General features: G+C 37.1%; 1 protein-coding gene across 1 annotated transcript in view; it reads left to right on the top strand.

Moving 5' to 3' along the window:
• The window catches only part of PRKAR2B (protein kinase cAMP-dependent type II regulatory subunit beta), a 148,327-nt gene extending 125,200 nt beyond the window's left edge, over nucleotides 1-23,127 (top strand). The window contains exons 5-11 of the mRNA XM_020984581.2: nucleotides 1,274-1,380; nucleotides 4,823-4,976; nucleotides 9,386-9,487; nucleotides 11,770-11,844; nucleotides 15,709-15,774; nucleotides 15,873-16,011; nucleotides 20,658-23,127. Of these exons, the coding sequence (XP_020840240.1) occupies nucleotides 1,274-1,380; nucleotides 4,823-4,976; nucleotides 9,386-9,487; nucleotides 11,770-11,844; nucleotides 15,709-15,774; nucleotides 15,873-16,011; nucleotides 20,658-20,791 (777 nt within the window). The 3' untranslated portion in view covers nucleotides 20,792-23,127. The remainder of the gene's footprint in view (nucleotides 1-1,273; nucleotides 1,381-4,822; nucleotides 4,977-9,385; nucleotides 9,488-11,769; nucleotides 11,845-15,708; nucleotides 15,775-15,872; nucleotides 16,012-20,657) is intronic.
• Nucleotides 23,128-24,955: the final 1,828 nt, after the last annotated feature.

The following is a 24,955-nucleotide window of genomic DNA, read 5'->3' as shown; positions in this document are numbered from 1 at the left end:
CATGTTTGTGTGTGTGTGTATATATATACATATGCATCTACATGCATCTATATGTATGTGTATGTAGATAGATACAGTAACCAGTGCTTGAATTACATTTGTCATGGTGGATATGTGTGCACGTCTATGTAAGGTAGGGTTAGGGTTTGGGTTAGGAGAACTTGTGTACATACACATACAGAAATGATAATGTTCAGGATCTGTAAATAAATTCACTAAGTACACATGCAACTTCCTGGGTAAACCTAGAGGTATAACAGGAGAATTTTTTTAATGGTCTTCCATATTGGCAAGTAAGAATATTATTTCATGGCATCTTTTTAAAGAAACAAACAGGTAGTTTCTTGTTAAATGAGTTCATTCATTTAGGTGTTGTCATTCTATAAGCTACATTGTAGTTCGTGGATTGGTATTTTATTATATTTAAGACAGAAACAGAGGTGAGCATTCAATTTAACAAGAATTTATTAAGCACTTACTACGCGCCAGGCACTGTACCGGGAACAAATGGAGCAGCCTTTGCTGTCAAAAAGCTTACGTTCTACTGAGGGGAACAACATATATACTGATACATAAGCAAACAATATATTCAAAATACAAAGTGATTTTTGGAGAAGGGAGAACTAACACCAGAGAAGATCAGGAAAAGTTCCTTGTAGGAGGTGGCAGAGAAACAAAATTTTGGAGGGAACCTCAAGCTACCAAGATTAAAAGATTCCAGGTGGTAGGAGATGTAGGGCCATGTAGAAGTTACAGAAAAGTAGGCCTTATTGGCTGGAATGCAAAGATTGTGGGAAGAGCAATGTGTAGTCAGCCTAGGAAGATAAGATGGAGCCAGATTGGGAAAAGCATTAAAGGTCCCATAAATGAGCTTATATTTGATCCTAGAAGCAGTAATGTTCAGGAGCCATGAAGGCTTCTTGAGCAGGAGAATGGCATGGTCAGACCATGGTCAGAATGAGGATCATTCTGAATGTAAGCCTGTGTTTTTGTGTTCATTTCGATATTAATTATCCAAAGGGATATAAAAAGTTATTTTGCTGGGTACTTTTAGGCTTTAATAATTTTTCATCTATTACTACTAAAAATAACAGTGATGCTCTGTTGCCTTTTTTCTTTGCTCTGTATACTCTTAATATATAAATATGAATCTTTTAATAGCTTATTTTGTAAAGGGTTTTGTACAAACCTGTGATTTTACAGGTTTACATATATTTGCAAAACAATTTCATCAAGATAATATGTTGTGGGGTTTCTTGCATTAAAAAAATAGGAGCAGATGTCTCAAGTATTGGATGCTATGTTTGAAAAGCTGGTGAAAGAAGGAGAGCATGTAATTGATCAAGGGGATGATGGTGACAACTTTTATGTAATTGACAGGTAAGTTATAACCATGATACTGACATTTTTTTTTAAACCCTCTATGTAAAATCTCATTTTAATGGTCATTTGGCAAGCTGGTCCATAGCAGTTACTAATACTCCTTTATTATAACCTTATAGTACGAACAGTCACTAAACAAAATTACGCTTATTCTACACAAATAAATAAAATATACTTTGAGATAGAACCATTTAATTATATATTTTTTTGCAGGTTATCAATAAACTCAATTATCAATCAACCAACAAGCATATATGTGACAGGCTAGTGTATCTTTATGTACTAGTTCTAGTTCTAGGCAATAACATACAAAGGCAGTCCTTCCACTCGAGATTGTTGTTTTGGGTCAAACTACATATATACATATGTCAAAACAAAGTATATACAAGACAAATACAAAGAAATTCCAAGGGGCCTTAGTACTTTTGGAAATCAGGAACAGACTCATATAGGAGGTGAACCTTGCACTGAGTTTTGAAGGAAGCTTGGTAGCTTAAGGAGAGTATGCATTCCCAGCAGGAGAGAAGCAAAAGCTAGAGTATTGTGTACAAGGAATTCCAAGTAGGCCAGAGTGAATGGAACATAACATGTATAAAGGAAAATGACATGTAATAAGCCTAGAAAGAACTTTAAATGCCAACCAAAGGGGTTTGGTTTTCATCCTAGAAACAATAGGGAACTATGGGAGTTAAATGTTTAGTGTCTTCATCAGTCCAGTGCTTTAGGATTACTGTAGTGGTACATTTTTTAATTTTTCATTTAAATAATAGTTTACATTTTCATTGCACTTCCAGTTTACCACATGCTTGACATACATTATCATATTTTTCCTTTCAGATATTCCTGTGAGATAGGTCTTCTAGGTGTTATACTTTCCTGCTGGTGAGGAAGCTAAGTGTCCACAAAGGCTGTGATGTGTTTAAGATAACACAGCGAAATTAGTAACAGAAATGGAACTTTGGGGTTCTGACTTACTCATTAGAAGCATATTTTCAAAGCTGAACAGCAAGCATGTCCAGAGTCTGATTTTTTTAAGTACATATTAGTGATAGTTGCACTATGTTTTATATCTGTTTGATCCCACAACATAGCAGGGCAGTATGGAGAAAGTAGAATTTATAAATGGTTTGGTAAGGAAAGTGAGACATGCAGAGGACCTGATTTGCCCTATAATCTAAACAGATCTGTATCCCTTTTCTGACAGTGCTTTAATTTTATCTGCTTTATTTTTAAAACCTCCACCTAAAAACAGGAGCTTACTTGAAAAATCATATGTGCATTTTAGATTACAGAAAGCAATTTAGGATTAAAATATAACTTTTTCCAAGCCCCAAAACATCACTGTGAAATTAAATCTTAGAAAAATTAACTTCTTCATAGAAATGTTTCTTTTCAGATATGTTTAAATAAGCTCTAGTCTTGAACAAGTGAAAACAAATTGGTAAGGGGTACGTACCAAATAGTGTATTTCTACTATTTAAAAAACAAGCAAGAAATCAACAAAGCATACAGAATGGTAAAGTAGGAATTATTAGCCCAAGCACAGTTTGCCTCTAAGCCTTTTTTAGGTAAACAGATTTGCTTATCTGAGCAAATTGTGGTGAGTGGTGCTGAATTAAAGACATCCTGATGCTTGTCACTCACAAGCCCTCTCTCATTGGGGCCATACTGTGCAGAAATGTGCCTATTAGACCTCTCATATCCCTCTGTTTCCTATGGTCTTATTTCTTGAGATAAAATATAGGTGAGGGCAGTAAGTTATATAAACAAATGATCATCTGGTATGACATGCTCTTTGGGTTATATCTCCTCCAATAGTCAAGAATTTGCACAGATTCACACATACATACACATTCATTCATGTGACCAATAGTACACATTTACAAGCTGTCTGGTCCATATTTGGATCAAACCAGCGATGTTACTGTCATTAATAACATGCACTAATGTACTGAGCTTAAATCAGCCAATACTTACGGTAGTAGTAATAGGAAAATAATATATGCCTGTTTTTACTGGGCAAGTAATAATAAGAATAGCAGCCTTTTATTTGCTTAGCACTGTGAACTTTCCAGAGTGTTTTTATTTCTGTTTGACCTGTAAAACATCCTTATGAGGTAAGTTTTCAGTTTGACAGATTAAAAAAAAAACTAAAGTAAAGAGAGTCTCTTTCTTATACTTATCACACTGTCTATTGATGACTCACACAGCTGAGATGAGAATCAATTCTGTGGAATCCTGGTTTTAGTTATTTTGACCAGACCATGCTTCATGGGTCACTAATATGAGTGATATATTGTTCCACATGTTTTAACTCAGTTACTTACTTCTCTCCTGGTAGTCATTATACTGGTATATGCCACTCTGCTCAAAAGTCAGAAAACTTTATTTTACTTCAAAAGAGAAGAAAGTGGTTAGATTTAAATAAAACAGGTAGCATGAATAATTATTCAATATTAATTGGTATCTCTGAAAGGTTCAGTTGTCATGAAATTATGAAAACAAATTATTCCCTTCTCTTCCCAACCACTCTTTTTCATTTTACATGTTCACTTCTCTTTCTAATCCTTTCTCATCTGTAATCCTTATTTCCCTGAAGTTTATTTTTCAGGGATCCCTGCATTTTTATTTTCTTTAGGGTGTAACTACATTTTAGCGGAAGAAATCCTTTCACACCTGCATTCACATATGCTCGAGCTGGTCCTAAAACAGTGTTCTTGCCAATAAAATGTGGGTGTGTGGGAAGACACTCACACACACAAAATGTAGTTTATGTAAATACAGATTGTAGGCTGCACAAAGTACCCTGAGATGCAAATTCATTTCTGTTGAATCTTATTTGTATAGAAAAGGAAGGCAAATTAGAAGACAGGCACAAACAAAAGACCTAGAACATGAACATCACCATAATCTAACAGTAGATTAGGCGTTTCTTAATTTAATTTTAATTGAATTAAATTTTTACATGTAAAGCTTAATGTCCATTTCTAGCCCTTTATATTTTGAGGAACTTTGGATGGTAAGTAGCATCTCAAACATCTCATACTTTGTGACAGGTTCTAGCCTCAAAGCTACAGTTTTACCCATAATCACATTTGGCTTCTTTTTATTGTTGTTGTTAATTTTGTCTCCCCCCCCGGCAAAAAATTGTTCAATTTATAGCTTATTTTGCCCACCAGATATGCCTGTCATCCTTGGTTAATCAATTAGTATGCATCTTCTAAAAATGTAGAGAAACTTGCACTTGACTTGTCCATAATGGCTGAACTTTGACATGCACAATGGCCTCTGGCAACCCAATACCACTTTAGCCAATCATAAACACCTTTTAACATTAGAGGGAAAGATGGAGATTTACTCTACAGAACTCTTTTTTGTACTCATTTATTGTGATGAGATTTTGTTTATATCATTTTAACTTTAATTTTTTGTCTAACAGAGGCACCTATGATATTTATGTAAAGTGTGATGGTGTCGGAAGGTGTGTTGGTAACTATGATAACCGTGGAAGCTTTGGTGAATTGGCCTTAATGTACAATACACCCAGAGCAGCTACAATCACTGCTACCTCTCCTGGTGCTCTGTGGGGTTTGGTGAGTGATATTTATTGTGGCGATTATCGGAAAACCTGTTTAATCATCGTTATCCATGAATAATAGCTAGATGTTAGAGTAGCTAGATGGCACAGGATAGAGCGCTGGGTCTGGATTCAGGAGAACTCCAGATACTTGCTAGCTGTGTGACCCTGGGTGACTCATTTGATCTTGTTAGCCTCTGTTTCATCATCTGTAAAATGAGCTAGAGAAAGAAATGGCAAACCACTCCATAGAACCCCAAATGGGGTCACAAAGAGTCAGACGCAACTGCAGCAACTGAACAACAACAACATGTGGACACGTGGAGTTGGGGTTTTCTTAAGTTTTTTTTTTCTTTTTTTAAGTTTTAACTCTCATCAGTAGACTTTGCAGGATCACAACATCTCAGACTTGGAAGGGACCTCAGAGGATTTCTACTGTAACCCACGCTCCAGAAATCCTCTCTCGACAGTGTCTAACTTCTGTCTGTTGCCTCTAGTTCTGCCCTTTGCCACCATGTTGAATATTCTCCTCCGTGTGACAGCCCTTCAGATATTTGATGTTATCTTTGATTTAGCCTAAATATTTCTAGCCCCTTCAGCTGGTCCTCGTGGACCGTGAACTCTAGGCCCTTCACAGCCTTCATTGTCCACCTCTGAACCTTGTTAACGTCCTTCCTAAGATGTGGTACCCTGAGCTCAACTGAGAATTCTAGATGTGGTCTGACAGGGCAAAATACAGCAGGACTCTTCTCTCTCTCTCTCATTCTTAATAGGATTCCTCTATTAATGAGGTTTTAAGAATGAATTAGGGGCAGCTAGGTGGTGTAGTGGATAGAGCTCCAGCCTTGGAGTCAGGAGGACATGAGTTCAAATCCAGCTTCAGGCACATAACACTTACTAGCTGTGTGACCCTGGGCAAGTCACTTAACCCCAATTGCCTCACCCCCCCCCAAAAAAAAGAATGAATTAGTGTTTTTGATTGGCTCACTATGCTGTTGATGCATATTGAGTTTGCAATCCAGTAAAACCCCTAGGTCTTTTCCACTGGTATCTAACCCTCCTTGCCTCATCAGCTCTGCCACCTGAGTCCCTTGTCTGTTATAGACCTGTTTCTCACCTGAAAATGAGGGAGTTGGACCAGATTATCTTTCAGCTCTTTTCCAGCTCTAAATCTGTATTCTTATATCTCTAAATCTGATCTTGTACTTGAAAAACTTTTTTGACCCAAATGTAAGTCTTTACACTTATTCCTGTTCAGTGTCATTTCATTAAATGTGGTACAATGTTCTAGCCTGTACACACTTTGGCATTCTGACTCTGTCATACAATGTGTTAACTACCCCTCCTTTATTTTGAATTGTTAATAACTTAATAATATTTATTGATCACCCGCTCAATAGAATATAGCATTATTAGATGCCAGACTAGGTGGTGCAGTGGATATATAGTACTAAGTAGAAGTCCTGTCTAAGTAGCCATGTTACCCTAGGCGAGGGCATTTAGCCTTTCTGTGTCTGATTTCCTCATTGGTAATAGGAGGGGGTTGGCTTGGTTTCAGCTCTAAATCTATGTACCTATTATCCTAGGTTGGTAAGTTGAATTCTCTACCCTAACATCTCCCCTTTCTTTGTATCCTCCTTTCCTATCCCCACTTTACCAATTAGGATGCAACTGGGCACACCATCTTTGGGCAGTATTCCATACTCCAAAATAATTACTTCCCTCTAACATTCATACCTCCCACCACTCAATTCTTCCCATTTCCTCTGTACCCTTAGTGATAAAAGAAAGTGTCAGAGGAATTGCAAACGCTGTAATGACTGTCCAGTGTGTTCATATTTGAAAAGAAAGAAGTCCTATAGAAAACTTTAGCATTGAAAATAGTACAATTTTATGCTGTGCAGCATTAAAGGGTGCGTTCCCCATGCTTTTCAAATCCTACCTGAAAGGCAATTCTCCTTACACATAAGGCCTGCCTCGGTCCAATATGTATTTTGAGGGCAATATTTACATATTTTCTTGAAATTTAAATGAAGTTATAAAGTACTGCTTCTTTGGTAATTTCTGAGAATTCTTATCTTTGAGGAATGTAGATATTCTGTCCCTGTCAGGACACGATTGATCACAACTCTTGATCAATAATTTCTCGAAATTAGAACTTTTATTTTAAGTTAGAGAAGAAAAATTGAACCTACTTAATAGGAAGAATGACATCATAATCTCAAATCTGCTTTAAATATTAAATGGATTGTAAAAAGGGAACTGGGGGGAATGGTTTTATTTGTTTTCAATCTGGGAATATAATCTGGAGAAAATGATGCTAATAGTATAAGAAGGAAAATGTTATAAAATCGAATCATTTGGGTCAAGTATAAAAACAGGGCCAAGGAAACCTCTTTCATTTAACCAATAGGATCACCTTTGTTTTGAAGGTAGGTTTTCTCCTCAGGAAAATTTTCAACCTTGATGAAAACTTTAAATGGCTAATATAGAAATATGTTTTGCATGTCTTCACATGTATAATGGGTGTCATATTCTCAGTCGGGGTGGGGAGGGACTGGAAGGAGAGAATTTGGAACTCAAAAAAATTTTTTAAGAATTTTTTTAAAAGGAAACTTCAGTTGACTATTGAGGCTAACCATTCCCTGTTCTGTGTGCTAGGCATTTCCAGAGGAGCACTGCTTCAAGCCCCTAGAATACCATTTAGGCAAGTCATAGTCATACATATGAAATATATGCTTTTATGTGTATAGACATGTATTTTTTTGTTTTTGGTGAGGGCAGTTGGGGTTAAGTGACTTGCCCAGAGTCACATAGCTAGTGAGTGTTATGTGTCTGAGGTCGAATTTGAACTCAGGTCCTCCTGACCCCAGGGCCGGTGCTCCATCCATTGCACCACCTAGCTTCCCCTAGACATGTATTTTTAAGATTGGTTTGTCAGTTATGAATCGTTTCTGATAACCACCTCACTATGCTATGTATAAAGCATAAAATGTTTTTAAATAACCAAAAAGCAATTAGTACTAGAAGCTTGGTTAATGTGCAGCTTTCTCAGGAAAGACACATTTAAAACCAGAATTTTGCATTCAAAAGTGAAAGTCAGACCAGGGTCAAAACGATGACAGTTCTGTCAAGGAGATCCTGTGTGGAAAAAATGGCCTCATGTGACAAACAAAAATTTGAAAATTGTTAGCAGCAATACATTAGCTGGTCTCAAATGTTACATGCTGTTTTGTATAGAGAGAGGCAATTTGTAAGATGGCCAGGGTCCACAGCATCTAGCTGAGAATTTTACGAACAAAATATGATCAATATTCTGGATTCTGTAGGCTGTGGAACACTGGTATCCCGTGTCTCCTGTGACTCAAACCATTTAGGAGCCAATTTGTTTCATGAGCTACATCTTTGGCATAGTCTTTGTGCCATAACAACAATTTATTTGTGAGTTGAGTTAATGCAGATCTAAGGTATGTAGAGGGGTTCATGGAACTAAAGCAGAAAGTAATCTCAGAGGTTATCTGGTCCATCTCCCTCCTTTCATAAATAAGCAAAGTGAGACCCAAGGAGGTTAAATGATTCAGCCAAGGTCGCACAGGTCACAAACATTCAGAACCTAGGCCTCTGACTTCAGGTGCAGTGCTCTTTTACATAACTAACAAATATTAAGATGGTTTTATTTAAAAATTTAAGTAACACTTTGAAAAATGTGTTCACTTCCAGTAAAATTTATAGCAAAATATTTTTGAAGAGATGTTTTTTAGTTGTTGTTTTCCTCTGTAATTTATTTTAAATGTGGTTCTACAGTTTGAGGTATTTTATAATGTAGATAAGGAAGAAGTCTGACCCTTCCATCTCTGAGCCTTGTGATCCGGTGGTGGAACACTGGAAGGACATATCCTGAGGGGAAAAAAAAGTTGTAATTTCTGTGCCTCTAGAAGTCTTAAAATAAAGAAAATAACTATATGTCTTAGACTTAACTATGAACAAAGACAGGGAACTGGAACAGTTCTATCATGAATTATATTTTGAAGTTTGACAACACCCCCTAGTGGTAGATTAGTATTCTCAATAAAATTCTAAACTATGTGTGTGTGTGTGTGTGTGTGTGCGTCTAGATGCAAAACCTAACTGACATTTTCTTTTTATCATAAAAGCATGCCATGCATAATATCAGAATGTTTTATATGGGAATTTATTACATATTGCATAGTTCAATGTAAAATAATAAATTGTATTAATTATATTAAATTATCTAGAAGTACATAATATCTTTGGCTTACAACTCAGAGAAACTGGGTTTATTTTAGAGCATTGTCTGCTACTCACTGGAAATGAACTAAAGCCATATATTCAAGTAGATTAAACCATCTTTTTTGTCTCTGTCACTCACCTCTTCCATTGCTTTGTCTCACATTTTGCTTTTAGGACAGGGTAACCTTCAGGAGGATAATCGTAAAAAACAATGCCAAAAAAAGAAAAATGTATGAAAGTTTTATCGAGTCACTACCATTTCTTAAATCTCTAGAAGTAAGTGTTTATTTCTATTAGTGGTTCTTTAAGATTTGTTTTTAAATTGTCTGTTAGAGGAGAAGTTGAACCCACGCATGCGTAAAATTCCTTGTAGATGAAGCCCAGTGCATCCAACATTTTTAATTCCGAAGGATCAGAGCACTATATGTAAATTACACTGGTGACCTTTACTGTTAAACCAACTTAGAGTTGCCATTATTGTCTACCGCTGCTTTTCTTTTTGTTATTTTAAGTGCTCACAAAATCTTGGAGAAAAACTTTAACAAAGTTTATTTGGGCTCTTCTTTTAAGAAATTCATTGTCTAAAAGAAAACAAACAAAAAGTTTACACTAAAAAGTTATGAAAATACAGAGTTCTTAGTTGCTGTTTACAGAGTATAATTCATGTAAATAAGGGTCCCCCTAAAGAATCCCTTTATATGTACTTTAAAGATTTTCACTGCTGCAGAAGTATCATGTGAAAGAACACCACATTCCTTATCAAACTATAAGCAAATGATCCAAAATACATCCCATAATGTCTGAAGACTCTTCTTGTTCTGTGCTCTAGTTCTGTTCCTCAGGGAGCTTGACCTTGCTATACAGATATCTCTCAGCTTTCCACAGCTCATGCCCCCTTGATGTTTACCTACTTGCAATTTATCACAAAAATGTGATAAACCACTCGGGCCCATATAAGACACAGAAGGAGTCTTGGTCTTTTATTTTCATGCATTTTTATCTCCTTCGCCTATACATAAAAATCTGTGATCCTAATGATCTCTTCTTCACATTATATTATGAGAAGGCCCATTTGTGTCCTAGCTTAACTTTTGTTTTCTTCAACTTTTGAAAGCCCTGTTCTTGCTTCTTACTGTTTCTCATTGGGTGATTCTTTCCTGGTCTAGTTCAGTTCAATTTGGCAAATATCCGTCAAGCACCTACTTTTGCACAAGGCACCCTGATATATGGAAATACAAAGGCAAAAAAAAAAAATAGTCCCTGCCTTCAAGGAGTTTACCACTTCCCAAAGGAAGCTCCCTCTCTCCCAATAATATAAGTGCTTGTAGTTAAATATCTAATGGATACTTCATCATATACTTTGTATACTTTGTATACAAAGATGGCAGTCAGTAGAGTATGCAATTGGAATTGGGTTGGTTTATGTTTGTTTTAGATTGTTGTTAAATTTATACTGATTCTTTTTCTCTGGCCTTATTATCATTGTGTTCTAACTGAAATTTTTGAATGACTTCTTACAAATCCTGTATTTTCCCACTTTATCATCCAAATACATAGAAATATAGAAAAAAACACACACTATATATTTTATTTCATTAGACAGGGCCCTTAGCAGTTGATGGAACCCATGATACCATGTAAATGAGCTAAATGGACATCTTGATGCATTTAATATAGTTCTAGTTCATGAAGGCCAGTAGCAGAGGCATTAGAGAGGGAATAGTAGGTTGTTCTGTAATAATTCTCTCTCCTACCCTCATCCCCACCCCCAAATATTTTATTTCCCATTCTCTACTGTTAAACTATCATTCTGCCCCTCCTCTTCTTACCATTAGAACTCAAACCTTCCCCCTGGGATACTGGGCTCTGATAAATGAACCTCAGAACCAGGCTACCATGAAACTTCCTAGCCATTTGCAAACCCTTCTCTCTTCCTTCTCCCTTTCCAACTCTGGTTTCCTTTTATGCATTGTCTTCTCCTATCAGAATGTGATCCCCTTAAGAGCAAGGACTATCTTGTTTGCTTCTCTTTGTATCTCCAGCACTTATCACAGTGACCGAGGCTTAATAAAACCTTGATAAATGTTTTTCATTCATTATGAACTTGGAAGGAGATGAAAGTATCAGTACTGCTTCTGACTGACCATATACATGTGACTCAGTGCTGGGCGGTTTGACATTTTAGATGACAAGGCAAATACCTTTAAAAGTCCATTGAGTTATCTACTCCAATTAGTGGCCATTAGGGGGATTACCTTCTTGTCTCAGAGCCTCAATTCCTAGTCATGTGTACGTGGTCAGCTAGCTGTAAGCAGGAAGAACATCTTTGTGTATATCATAATCTGTAGAATAATATATGCTAGTTTTTTATACTTTTCCTTTCTTGAATTATGCAGGATTTTTGATAATTTTTGTTAAAAAGTACATTTGTACAAGTTAATTAATTAGCAGTTGAATTAACCATTATTATGCTTTTTAGCAAAAATGGATGCATCAAAAATAAAATATGCAGATTGACTAGTCCTAATATTTAACATCACCTTTTTTGTTTCATGAAGGTCTCAGAACGTCTGAAAGTGGTTGATGTGATAGGCACCAAAGTATACAAAGATGGAGAACAGATTATAGCTCAGGTATAGTATTTAGCATGTATTTTAATTGTATATAAATTTCAAACAATAATAGTTATATTTCTTTTTATTAATATCATTGAGTTATTCATATCAGTTCCTCCAAAATTATTATCAACTTTTAGCACTTTTGGTGAACTTTCTTACCTTTAAAGTGTCACCCTAAACTACTTTTAGCTATTCACACTTTTTAAACTATTCTCAGAGAGAACTCAGAGAAAAGAAGGCACTTACTGTTTTGGATCTCATAAATTGTTTAACATAAAGAGACATACTAAAACGTCTCATCTTCTTGACTGGGTCACCTTATCAGGTAGTCTAATTGTTTTCAATGGTCTTTAAACAAGCAAATGCAAATTTCCTCACTTTATTTGCATATGGGCACTTGAGGTTGGCTAGAAGGAATGCCATATTAGTTCTAGGGAGGTAGAAAAAAAATGGCTAGTTTATTCCATACACACTGATAAACTAGGGAACAGTTTATGAAACCAATGATTTACATGGCTGTAGGTTAGTTCTTCTTTCCCTCCCCCAGCACTTGAAACTTCAACATAGAAATACCTATGAAAACCTTATCTCCTAGATAATAAAAATGAGAGGGTTTTCTTTAGACAGGTGCCTGATTTCTTGGTCAGAGATGAAAGTGTAAATTTGTAAGTCTTATTTTATGTAAACATCAACCCAAGGAATAGGTTCTTTTGTGACATGATTTATTATTAAATTAGTGTGAAGCACATAGGAATAAGAATAGCTATTTATTTACATCAAAATATAGTAGAAAGAATCTGGAAAAAGCCTATGTTTCCAAAAAGATTTTGAGAAACCCAGAAATCCTGAAAAGCAACAAAATAATTTGACTTTGATTTATCAGCTTTGCACATATACATGCAGATTACAAAGGAAGTAATAGAATTGAATTAAACATCCACAAAATCCCCATAAAACATTGGCAACAGATGGCATGGGGGAAATTATGTTATTACTGGGTTTTTTTTTACTAAAACCTTTTTTGTAACATTGATGTTTTAATATGTGCTTACCCAATCTCCCCTAACCAGCAGGCCTTCCCATGAGGCAAAAAAAAAAAGTTAAAGTTTAATTAGGTTTTTTTTAAATCAATCATATTTATCAGCATATGCAACAACATTTACACACCCATAGTCCCTCACTTCTCCAATAAAAGAAGTTTATTTTCTCATCTTTTCTCTGGTAAAGCTTGGTTGTTATAGCTGTATGGGACTCATTTTCACTTTATTGTTCTTTTTTACCTGTATTGTTGTGGTCACTGTGTATATTGTTTTCCTGGTTCTGCTGACTTCACTCTGCATTAGTTCATATAAGTCTTCCCAGGCATGAAAGAAGTTACAGGATTCTTTTCCCAAGGCCAAAGAAATATTTCTAACAGAAGTTCTATAGTGTATCACAGGGTGTACCTAATATGTTATAGTGGAAAGGGGGGTTGGCTTTGAAGTTCAAGGTAAACTCCCAGCTCCAGCACTTTCTCTGTGACATTGAGAATGCCTTTTAATGTTTCTGGGCCCCTGTTTCCTTATCTGTAAAATGAAGGGGTTGGACTAGGTGACTTCTAATTTTTTTTTTTAAGGAATTATTTTCTTCAGTTAGCTTTTTTACGTCCTTTTCCATTTGACCAATTCTACTTTTTTAAGGAGTTGTTTTCTTAAGTGTGCTTCTTTTCCATTTTGTCACTTGTATTTTTAAAGGAATTGTTCAATTTTTCTTCTATACCTCTCTTGTTTGACTTTTAAAATCCTTCTTGAGCTCTTCCAAGAAGGCTCTTTGGGTTTGAGACCAGTTCATATTCCCCTTGAGGTTTTGGAGGTGAGTGTATGGACAATGTTGTCCTCTCCTGAATTTGTGTTTTGATCTTCCCTATCACCAAGATACTTCTCTATGGTCATTGGTTTTCTTTGTTGCTTCTTTCTCATATTGTTTGCCTTTTTCCTGGCTTTTAAAATTGATATCTGTGTCTAGGGCATGGGGGCACTGTCCCTGGCTTCTTGAACCAAGGGGGTAGGGGCCTAGTTACTGGTTTTGTGTGCTGAGGCCTCAGGTGCTAGCAGCTGGAGGTTGTACGTGTCTGGTAACTTACCTTGTGCTGAGCTGGAACTGGTGGTGGTAGCTGGTGTGTGCCTGGTGTTAGCGCTTGCCTGCTACACCACCCTGGTGTTCAGGATCTCCTGCTGTTTTGCTAGGACACCTCCCTTCTGGTACTGATCTCCTTTAACCACAGCAAGAGGGACCTTTCCCGTTAATCCCCCTAGCCTCCCCACCTAAAAGACCTCCTCTTTCTGCTGGCTCCACTATTCCAGGATTTTTCCTGGGGCAATATTCTGTGGGTTTTTCAAGGACAATAAGGGAGAGTGAGAAGGACTTACTGCTTACTCGCCATCTTGGCTTCCAGAAATCTAAATAGGTGACTTTCAGACATTACATCTGTGGGCTGAGAGCTCCAGGAGCTGCAGCTGCTGCTGCTGATTCAGTCACTTCCAAGACCTGCTCTTGATTTGCTGTGCTTCTCTTTTACCCAGTTCCAAGTGACCCCTCCGGCTCACCTTCTAAGCTGTCTCTGGCGTTTGTGGGCTGAGAAATCTGGAAACCGCCACTGCTGCCAGTGATTCAGTCCCCTGAAGCCTGCTCTGGGTGTGCTGGGGCCAGGTCTGTGCCAGCACAGCCTGGGCTCCTTTCTTAGCACTCCTCTCTCAGCCTGGTGCAACCAACCCTTCCTGTCTTAGCCTGGAAATCTGCCTCACTCTGACTCTTTGTGGGTTCTACCACTCTAGAATTTATTCAGAATCACTTTTTAAAGGTATCTGAAGGGTTTTGGGGGACAGCTCACATGAGTCCCTGTTTTCATCTCTGCCATTTTGGCTTCCCTCCCCACCAATGACTTCTAAGGTCCTTTTCAGCTCCAAGTCCTATAAAGAGCTGAATAGAATCATATGTATCCAGGGATCTGCTGGTAAATGTTTAACAACTGGCTCTCTGGAAGAAAAAAATGCGCACTTGGCTCACTTTCAAGTTTAATCTGAGTTACTAACATTTTCTCCATTACTTTCTCGAATCTAGGCAATCAACAAAACAATAAGCCAAGCCCTGATTTGTAGCATTTGCCAATTTCTGAGGTGTTAAATGCTCACATTCAAAATTTAACAATTAGTCTTGTGAGCCAGTTTGAGCTGGCTCCAGCACACTCCTGCTTGTGACACAAAGTAGTATTGCCAGGTTTTAAATTTCAAATAGTTGTCACCCAGGCTAAAATTTAGACAGAATCATTGTATCACACGTATGCATAGACTTGAGGACGGGTACTGACTTTATGATTGTAGTCATGACATTTAATCTTTCAGTGCTGTAGGCTACGCTCTAAATGAAGGCTGAATAAATGCTAAGCTTCATCAATGGAGGGAGGTTTCATACCAGGAATTACCTACATCATGAAGTCACACATCTATAATACACACATGTACATGCACATATATGTATACATATATGTATATAGAGAGAAAATAAATTAATAAATAAATGGACGTGTAAATAAATGTGTACATAGATACACATACAGAAAGGGAGGGAGATGTATTGGTCTAATAGAGGAATGTTTGTATTTTGGGGACAAAATGTAGAACAGTCCATAATATGCCTCTATTATTATAATGTAATTGACAACACCTCTCTTGCCCAGAAAAAAAAAAAAGATTGCTCATTGTACTGTATTTTCTTTTCTTTTTTTTTTTGCATGAAAGTGATCTTTATATTCATGGTTGTTGTTTAAAGGCAACAGAAGTTAAAGCAGGCAAATGGATAGAACAGAGGTTGAATTTTTTGTTTTATGTTTTTTCTCAACAGGGAGATTCAGCTGATTCTTTTTTCATTATAGAGTCTGGAGAAGTAAAAATATCTATGAAAAGGAAGGTAAGATTCCGTAAGCCACTGAAATCCATATAATAACACTAGATTTTCTTTTTATATTTATTTTAAAGGAATTGAATAAATGTTTAATGCATTTCCAGAACAAACAGGAAGCCGAAGAGAACGGTGCCATTGAAATTGCCCGCTATTCCAGAGGGCAGTATTTTGGAGAACTCGCCCTAGTAACAAACAAACCCCGAGCAGCTTCAGCCCACGCTGTTGGAACTGTCAAATGTTTAGGTACTTAATTCAAGTATAATTCAACTGGCTCAAATGATCATATCTATATTTATTTATTTGCTACAGATTATTTTGTCATGCTTAGAGGTGGAATATTTTCTGATAAAAGCTCTAGTTTCTTTTCTTTCTTGAAATGACACCTACTTGACCTTTTTTTAAGCTTTCACATTTAATTTGCATTGTTTTTGTATTACATATGCTAAAGCATGAAGAAACGAAAAGGTATCATGTTATAATGGTTAGAATATCAATATAACACAGAATGCCATTCCTAGTTTTTTATCAACAATTCATTTTTTTTAATGGATACCCACTCCCTATCTCATAGAATTGTAAAGAGAGCCAAGACATTATTTGTAAATTGCTTTGAGATTCCGTGATCAAAGACTCATTTGCTAATGAATTAATGAATCACTTATTAAGTGTGTGCTTATGTGTGCCTAGCACTAGGGACACAAATAGAAAGGGAAAGTGGTCCCTGCTTTCCAGGAGCTCACATTCTAATGGCCTCAGCACATCCGGCAGGTTTCAAGTGCAAGTCAGAAGGAAAAATCCCACAGTCCTTTGAGTGCAGCAGCAGAGCTGATGCTTATGCCCCACCTTTAATGTCCTTTCCTGTGATAGAATCATGGAATTTTCTGGTATAGAACTATTTGGCAGTACCAAGAACTGTCTTTTCTGGATCTTCGGTAGCCATGCCTCCCCTGGAGAAGCATAGTGCCAAGCACTATGCTAAGGGGTGTGAATAAGGAACGAAGAAGTTTCTCCTCACAAGGAACTTATTTTCTAAGGAGGAAATAGCAAATACATGTGTTAAGTATAGAGAAAATAAGTACAAATAAACACAGGCTAGTTAGGGAGGAAGGATATAAGCAGCGGGGAGATCAGTAAAAGCTGCATGTAGAGAGTGTTCTTTAAGAAGGAGAGACAAAGATGAGAAGGGAATGTGTTCCAGAGGCCAGCCAGTGCAAAGGCTTGAAACAGTAGATGAAGTGTCATGTGTGAGGCCCAGAGAGTTTCCAGTCTGGCAAGATCACAGAGTGCAGGAGGGAAAGGCCCATGAGTCTGGAAAGATGGGTTGAGGCCAGGCTGCGAAGGGGTTTTAAAAATGAAAGGGGGATTATATTTAATCCTAAAGGGAACCACTGGAATTTATTGAGAGGAGAGAGAGTGTATGACATGGTCAGAGTTGTACTTAAGAAAAATCACTTTGGCAGCTATGTAGAGGATAAACTGGAGTGGAGAGACTTAAGTCAATGAGACCAATTAGGAAGGTTGCTGCAGTAATCTCTGTGAGAAGTGATGAGGCCTGAGCTAAAGTGGGAGTAGAGAGAAGGGATTCCATATGGGAAATGTAGATTTAGTCATTGGTGATGAAAGCTCAAATGTAAGAATTATAACTAGAGTGTCAGAAAGAAAAAGTTTTAGTTTTGTCAAAATGATGCATAAATTCTTATCATGTTTGCATATTCTCGGGCATTAGTCACTGACTTTATTACCTTCTTTTTAACTTCCTATACCTGTTAGCAGCTCAGCAAATGCCACTTTGAACAAAAAGATTTTAATATTTATTTTTATGTCCAAAATTAGCTTTTAATGTATTTAAATAAATGCATTATAGGAGTATACTTAAATCCTTCCTTGCTAAATTAACTTTAATTTGTTTTAGGAGGAAAACACATTTCATAATAACCTTTCAAGGCTTCTTATTAATCTTTTCCCAAATAAATTTTATTAATATACATTAATAAGAGTATATATATGTGTATATATGTGTGTATGTACATACACACATATATACACACATATATATATATATACATAAATATTTGGATTATATCTGTTAAGCCAAGAAACATTAAAGAATGATCTTGAAAGAAAAGTTTCAAGCACCAAAGAAGGGGGTAGGATAGCAGAATTATGAATTTCAAAATGTTTGAGCAAGTAATTTCATAAGAAATAGTCTGCCTTCTTACTGTATTATTACTGGAAGACTCAACACTTTTAAAAGGCTTTGTGGCCTTATAGTAGATGGCAAAGCACAGAAGAGTTGAAAGGTGCCTCAAAAGCCATCTAATCTAAACTGTACCTAATCAAGAATGCTCCCTTCCCAGCCCCATGACTCTCCGGTGAGTGGTCATCCAGCCTTCACTTGAAGATCTCTGAGAAGGTGGAGTCCACAAGCAGTGGCAGCCCATTCCTCTTTAGGGAAGTTCTAATTGTTGGGTAATTTTTCCTTTCATTGAGCTAGCATCCACCAGTATGACAGCCCTTAAAATACTCAAGGACAGTAATCATGTCACCCCCTAAGTCCTGTCTTCTCTGGGCTTAACATCCTCAGTTCTTCCAGCTGATCCTGTTATGGGGTGATTGAGGGGTCCTTTACCATCTTGATTGCCCTCTTTGGAAAATTGTCTTTCTTATCAATATTCTTCCTAACATGTAGCACCCAGAGCTCAACATAATACTCCAGATGGGACCTAGCCAGGGTAAAATACAGTAGGACTGTCACCTAGGCCTGGATTCTTTAATGCAACCTTAATATCACATTAGGATTTTTTTGGCTGCCCATATTACGTGGTGGACTCATCTTGAGCTTGCAATCCTACCTTAAAAATAATGTTAAACATCTTTAGCATGAGCACGTATGTGGACATAAAGGATATTAGATTATTCTAATCATAGAAAAGCTATCTTTATGAAGGTCTTTAAGGTATACACTAGCACAGGTATTTATTAGGTGCCTACTGTGTGCACGGTACTATGTTTAGCTCTGGAGGAGATATAAAGTATAGATAAGACAGGGATTATAAAAAGTAGATCTGAGGAGGGAATACATTCCAGGCAAGAGGACAAGCAGTGCAGAGAGAGAGAGAGAGAGAGAGAGAGAGAGAGAGAGAGAGAGAGAGAGAGAGAGAGAGAGAGAGAGAGAGAGAGAGGAAGTTCGTGTTGTATGTAAGGAACAGGAAGAAGGCCAGTTTGGTAATACCAAAGAATGCATGAAGCAGATAATATGTAATAAAGCCTGGAAAAAGTAAATTGGAGTCTGGTTGTGGAGGGTTTCGAATGCCAAATAGGGGAGTATAGGCTTCATCCCAGAGGCAGTACAAAGTTGCTTGAAGAGGAGGTGTGGTCAGCTCTGTGATTCTGAATCATCGCTTTGATGGTGGTTTTGTTAAAGGATGGACTGGAGAGGGAAGAAACTTGAGTCAAAGAGATGCATTAGGAGAATATTGCTGTAATCCATGTGAGAAATTATAAGAGCCCGAATTAGTGTGGTGACTGTGGGGGTGAAGACGAATGCAAGGCCAGGGTAGGAGTGGTGGACGAGGAGAATTGGGAGGCATGGAGAATCTCTAGTTTCCTTCAGTTCCTACCCAAGGCTGACCTTGATTCTCCCCAGTTTCTAGTGCTACCCTCTACCAATTACTCTGCATTTATTCCATATGTATTGTATACTTAGTAATCTGTTACTTTTCCCTCCCCAGGCCCACTCCCCACTCCCCACCACCATAGGATGTAAGTCACTTGAGAGCAGAGAGCATTTCCTTTCTCATTTTATATTGCAGGTTCCTAGCAATTCTTGCCATGTAGTATGTGCTTGATCAATACTTGCTGAGTGAATGAATGATAAAGAATAAGTTTTTAAGGAATGAGACAGAGGGGAGAGAAGGACAAGAAATTAGAGAAAGGGATTTCCAGGTTCAAGATCATTGAGGCAGCACAGTTATGGGTGATGGGGAGATTTGAGGGGGAGCAAAAAAACGTAGGCCATAATATTTGAGGATGTTGATGAAGAAACTGAAAGGCCAGCTGAAATCCTCAATTATGAGGGCAGCTTTAGGGGTTGAGGGGAAGACTTCAAGCCAGGAGGAAAGGAAGAAGAATCAGCTAGAGGCCAACAGATTACTGCAGCAAGCATTTGGATTTGAGAAATAAGTACATCCACCAAGTCTGCGCCTCAGACAAGGTGACAGCGGAGAGTCCAGGAGTGGCGTTGGGGAGCATGGATTGGGCAGCCTCCTCCCAGCCCAGTTTATTGGGGGTGGGGGAGTGAGAGAAGGAGACAGCTAGAACTAAAGATCATAGCCAGACATGTAGTGGTATCTTTTAGAAAGCCAAATACCCATGAGGTACTACTCACAGTCTAAGGAGAAGCTGAAATAAATTTAACTCATTTTTTAAAAATGAACAAATTTAAGAGTTTAACAATAGTGAAAACACTATTATTTTTCAATGTCCTTTTTTCCTCATGGACCCAAGACCTCAAGATTAAATCAGCACATATCCTATTACATTTAAAGGTACAGAGAACTGTAAGGCTTTGCCCTTCTCTGGATTCTTATTTTGGCAGACACTAAGCATAGAAGCTAAGCATAGCATGGATTGCTCTTGAACTTGGATGAGTTTATATGCTTTTACATTTTCATATATATTACATATTTAATTTGTTATAGTAACTGGCATATATAGTAGGCACTTAATAAATGGTTGCTGGCTGGTTTGTCATAAGTTATGACGTAAATGATTGTGTAATGTGTGATTTTGCATATATTGGCTGTGCATTCATGAATTTCCTGCCATTGTTACAAATTTGCAAATAATAGTTGTTTTTTTCTTCTTCCTCTCGCCCTGATCAATCTTAGCCATGGATGTGCAAGCATTTGAAAGGCTTTTGGGACCCTGCATGGAAATTATGAAAAGGAACATTGCAAACTATGAAGAACAGTTAGTTGCTTTATTTGGAACAAACATGGACATTGTGGATTCCACAGCATGAAGGAGAAATATCATTTGACAAGAGCTAATATCACAGAACAGCACAGTAGTGGTCATCCACTGAAAACATGTCTATCTTTGTTGTAGATGCCGAGCATTTCCTGTGATTTCAGAAATTTTTTTTTACATAACACTATAATGTATCAGTAAACAATAGTGATTTCATAGATAATAGGCTTTACCTACAACACTTCGGAAAGAGCAGATTTTAAGAAATCAATTTGATTAAATTAGTTTCTACTCTACAAAATTATTAAGATTTGCTGAAAAGTTTGTTCTAATGATTGTGGCGTCTTAGAAATATTAGTGCATACAAAGGTAGTAAAATACTCGTTCATTCTGGTAGATTCAAATTATTCTGCCCAAGTCAAAAAGTAACTCGGAAGCTGATCATAGTTGTAAAGCATGACATTACATTCTTTCTAAAAAGTCTATATATGATGTGTCTGTTTTCATCCTTTTTATTTTCTGGCTTGATGTAGGTCTCTTTGAGAAGTAGCATAAAACTCCACACGCAATGTTAAGGCCTCATATATTTTTGCAATAAAATACATTTTGACTAGTTTGACATAATGTCAATAGCTTATACATACATTCCACTGGTTTAAGAACTGGCAATCCAAACATTTTTTAGTAAGGAGGAAAAAAAGCCTTTTTTAGATAACAAGTAATTGTCACATTTTTCCTAAGCAGCCGGATCTTACCCTTTTCTTCCTTCTTTCTTGTTTTATAGCTTGCAATCCCTACTATTCTTCACCTTTAAAAAAAAATCTAAGCTTTGCTTTAGACTTTGATATCCATCTTTTCATAGCAGATTTTGGTTGCTTTTTTTCCTTTCAAATTTCAAATCAAAATAACTCAAAATTTCTGGACCACAAAATAACTACTGGTATGTTCCACAGTAAAAATAGATGAATAAATAAAGTCACATTTGGAGAACTATTGATAAAAGAGGAAAAGAAAACTATCTTGAACTTCACACTTATTTATTGAAGGTGACATTTTGGGTTCTAAATCCCAGAAATCTTTTAGCCACTGTAAAATATTTCCTATAGCAATATTAATCTGAGGTCAGTCTATTCTTATATCTAAGGGAATATTATTTCTATATCCTTAGGCTGGGTTTACATAGGATGAATCTTTCCAACACTTAAATCAAAATGGTTTTTTCCTCTCTTGTATTAACTGTCTGTAAAGAGAGGACAGAATGGAAATTTTATCAATCAATAGCTAGTCACAGGGTTTTTTGTCAGAGAAAGCTACCGTCAGGGTGGCAGAAATAAAAATTGGAAAAATAGTAACAAAGGAGTAAAATGAGAACACAATTAAATGTGTGAAACTGGTGTGTGAGCCTTCCAGGTAGATCATTATTCCACCACTTCACATCCCACTCTTTCTTGGCTTTAGTGAGGGCACACACTCAAACAATGAGTTGAATATGAGCCATTAGTTTATTACCAAGAGTAAAGGAATACTGTCCTTAGTTAATATTTCTACTGTTCTAAGTTGGAAAGAAGTTAGTTTATAGGATGTTAGATTTAGGGCTGAACGGGATTTAAAAGTCACACAGAGAAGGGGATGGAAGCCTAGAGACGTTAAATGATTTGCCGAAGTCTCATAGGTTGTAAGTGACAAAGGCAGGATTCAAATTCAGGTCCTTTGATCAGAACTTTATCCACTTCACAAAACATGCCCTCTTCTTTAAATTAGTAAGAAATGTCTCTTTGTGTCATACCATTCACTACCAATATTCATATTAACAAGCACTGTGTTTGCACTAAGATTAAAATAAATGAATTGGTTTTTTTTAATTTTCCTGGAAAACAAATTTTCAGCTTCAATATAGATGAAGTTAAATATTCTTTATTTACTATGTTCTGTTTGGACAATCTTTTTGACCTCATTTGAATATAAACTATGGATAGAAAATAATGTACCTATCTGAAGTTGTATAGAAAACATAATTAAAAGTATAACTTCAGCCAAATCTGAAGTGTATTAACTTTTTTACACATGCTACCTTGTAGGAAAAAAATGTTATATACATGATGAGAATTTGTTAGCCTTTGTACTTCAGATTTTATTTTAAAATTCTGTGTCTTATACAAGGAGAAAAGCACTAATTAACCAGAATTCTCAGTTCATCATTCTGTATGCTTACTTCTAAACAAGTTCTTGGTTCTGTTGCACTAGTTTATCGTTAACTATTCATAGAATGATAAAGAAATACTTGTACAACAAAGAATTCTGATCAAGGTTGTAAATGCCAGTCACAATATTTTCAGTATTGTTGGTTATATTTAAAGTTTCCTTATAATAAATCACTTTTATAGTAAATTATTTAATTGTTATTTTTAATACACACTCATGATTTTCCCATTGTCCTTGAATATGATTCTTAAAGCAGAACAGAGTTGAGAGTTTTATGAAAAGATCACATTATTAGCAGTGATGGTATGTGCCTGTAATCCCAGCTACCAAGGAAGCTAACCTAGGAGATCTCTTGAGCTAAGAATTCTGAGATACAGACTACTAAACAGATCAGGTGCAGGCATTAAGTTTGGCACCAATAAGATGAGTCCTTGTGAGAGGGAGCCCAGCAGGTTGACTAAGCAGGGGTAAATTGGTCCAAGAGAGAATGGAGCAGATCAAAGTCTCCATGCTGACCAGGAGTAGCCCCTGCACTTTTAGCCTAGGCATGATGGGGTAATCCAATATTAAAAAAGAAAAAAGAAAGACTCAGAGCACTGGGTATGATGAAGCACAGGGTATGTATGGCTAGGTTGTAATTTCTTATATTACCATTTATCACTCATGAGAAATAATCTCGTATTTTTGGCAGATGGACCTTGGCCATTAAGAATGCACAGAAGGTGGTTTAACTGAGCTGACTAGCATATGTGGAAAGTTACACACACACACACACACACACGCACACACACACACACACACACACATCCCTATAGTTTGGACTTTTGAGTGTCATATTGTCATTCAATTACTGTTCAGTAGGCCTTGCCATGTGGAAATTCTCTGTAAAAATCTTATCCAAGAAAATAAGCTTCCTGAAACTTTACATCTGGCTAAGAAAATGCTTGGTTTTCCATCTGAGGACTTGTTAAATAAAACACAGGTGTTTCCTCCCTGAGGCCTTTTTATATAAATGGAAAATGGTAGAGATGAGTGTGTTATATCTTGTGTCAATGCATAAGACTGTGGATACCTTGTGTAGGGGTCAGGTGCTGAGTATAATATTTTCGTATCCCAGTACTACTATTCCATAGGCCTTCCAGCTGATGTTATAGCTTGTAACATTTAAAATATACCCACCCATACCCCTACAGCTACCCCCCCCACCTTCACACTCCCTATCCCTGCCAGGTGCACTCTGAAATGTATTTGTAATCAACTAGTGCACTTAAGCAGTTTTTTTTTCCACATAATTTGCTTCATTACAATGCAACGAATTTTTTTTTTTATTAGATTTGGGATTCCATCACTGTAGGGAAATTCCTCATGAAGAACTCCTACCACTGCCGGTCAGTCAGCACCGGCTCCCTTTATTTTCCATTTGGGACTCCACTAATGTCAGGCCTCCTCTGGGATAAGCTCCTCACCTGAAATCTCATCGGCGTCATCATGCAGATTGACTCAGCTTTGATGGTCAACACTTTGGCACTCTCAGTGGCCTCTCCCTTCTAATCGGCCAGCTGGAAGGTGCAGCAATAAATTCCTGCTAAAGCCTTCCTTTAGTTTCAACTCCAAGAACACACAAACATCATTCCCCCACCTCCCCTTCCCCCCAATCCTTCCCTACCTCCATTTTAGGGGGTGTTGTGGGGGTCAGCTTCCTTTTGCGTATCTTCCCCAATTGGATCAAGAGCTCCTTGAGGGCAGGGACTGTCTTTTTCTTATCCCTGGAGCTTAGCACTGAGCACGTTGTTTTTCAGTCATGTCCGACTCTTCATGACCCTTTTGGGAGGTTTTCTTGGCAGAGATCTTGGAGTGGTTTGCCGTTTCCTTCTCCAGCTCATTTCCAGGTGACAAATTGAGGCAAACAGGGTTAAGTGACTTGCCCAGGGTCAGACAGCTAGTAAGTATCTGAGGCCAGATTTGAACTTGGGAAGATGTGTCTTCCTGAGTCCAGACCTGGCAATCTGTGCAT

The sequence above is a fragment of the Phascolarctos cinereus genome, unplaced genomic scaffold, assembly GCF_003287225.1.
Source record: "Phascolarctos cinereus isolate Bilbo 61053 unplaced genomic scaffold, phaCin_HiC Scaffold_1;HRSCAF=81, whole genome shotgun sequence".
Taxonomy (NCBI): Eukaryota; Metazoa; Chordata; class Mammalia; order Diprotodontia; family Phascolarctidae; genus Phascolarctos; species Phascolarctos cinereus.
This window is presented reverse-complemented; position numbering and strand designations above follow the sequence as displayed.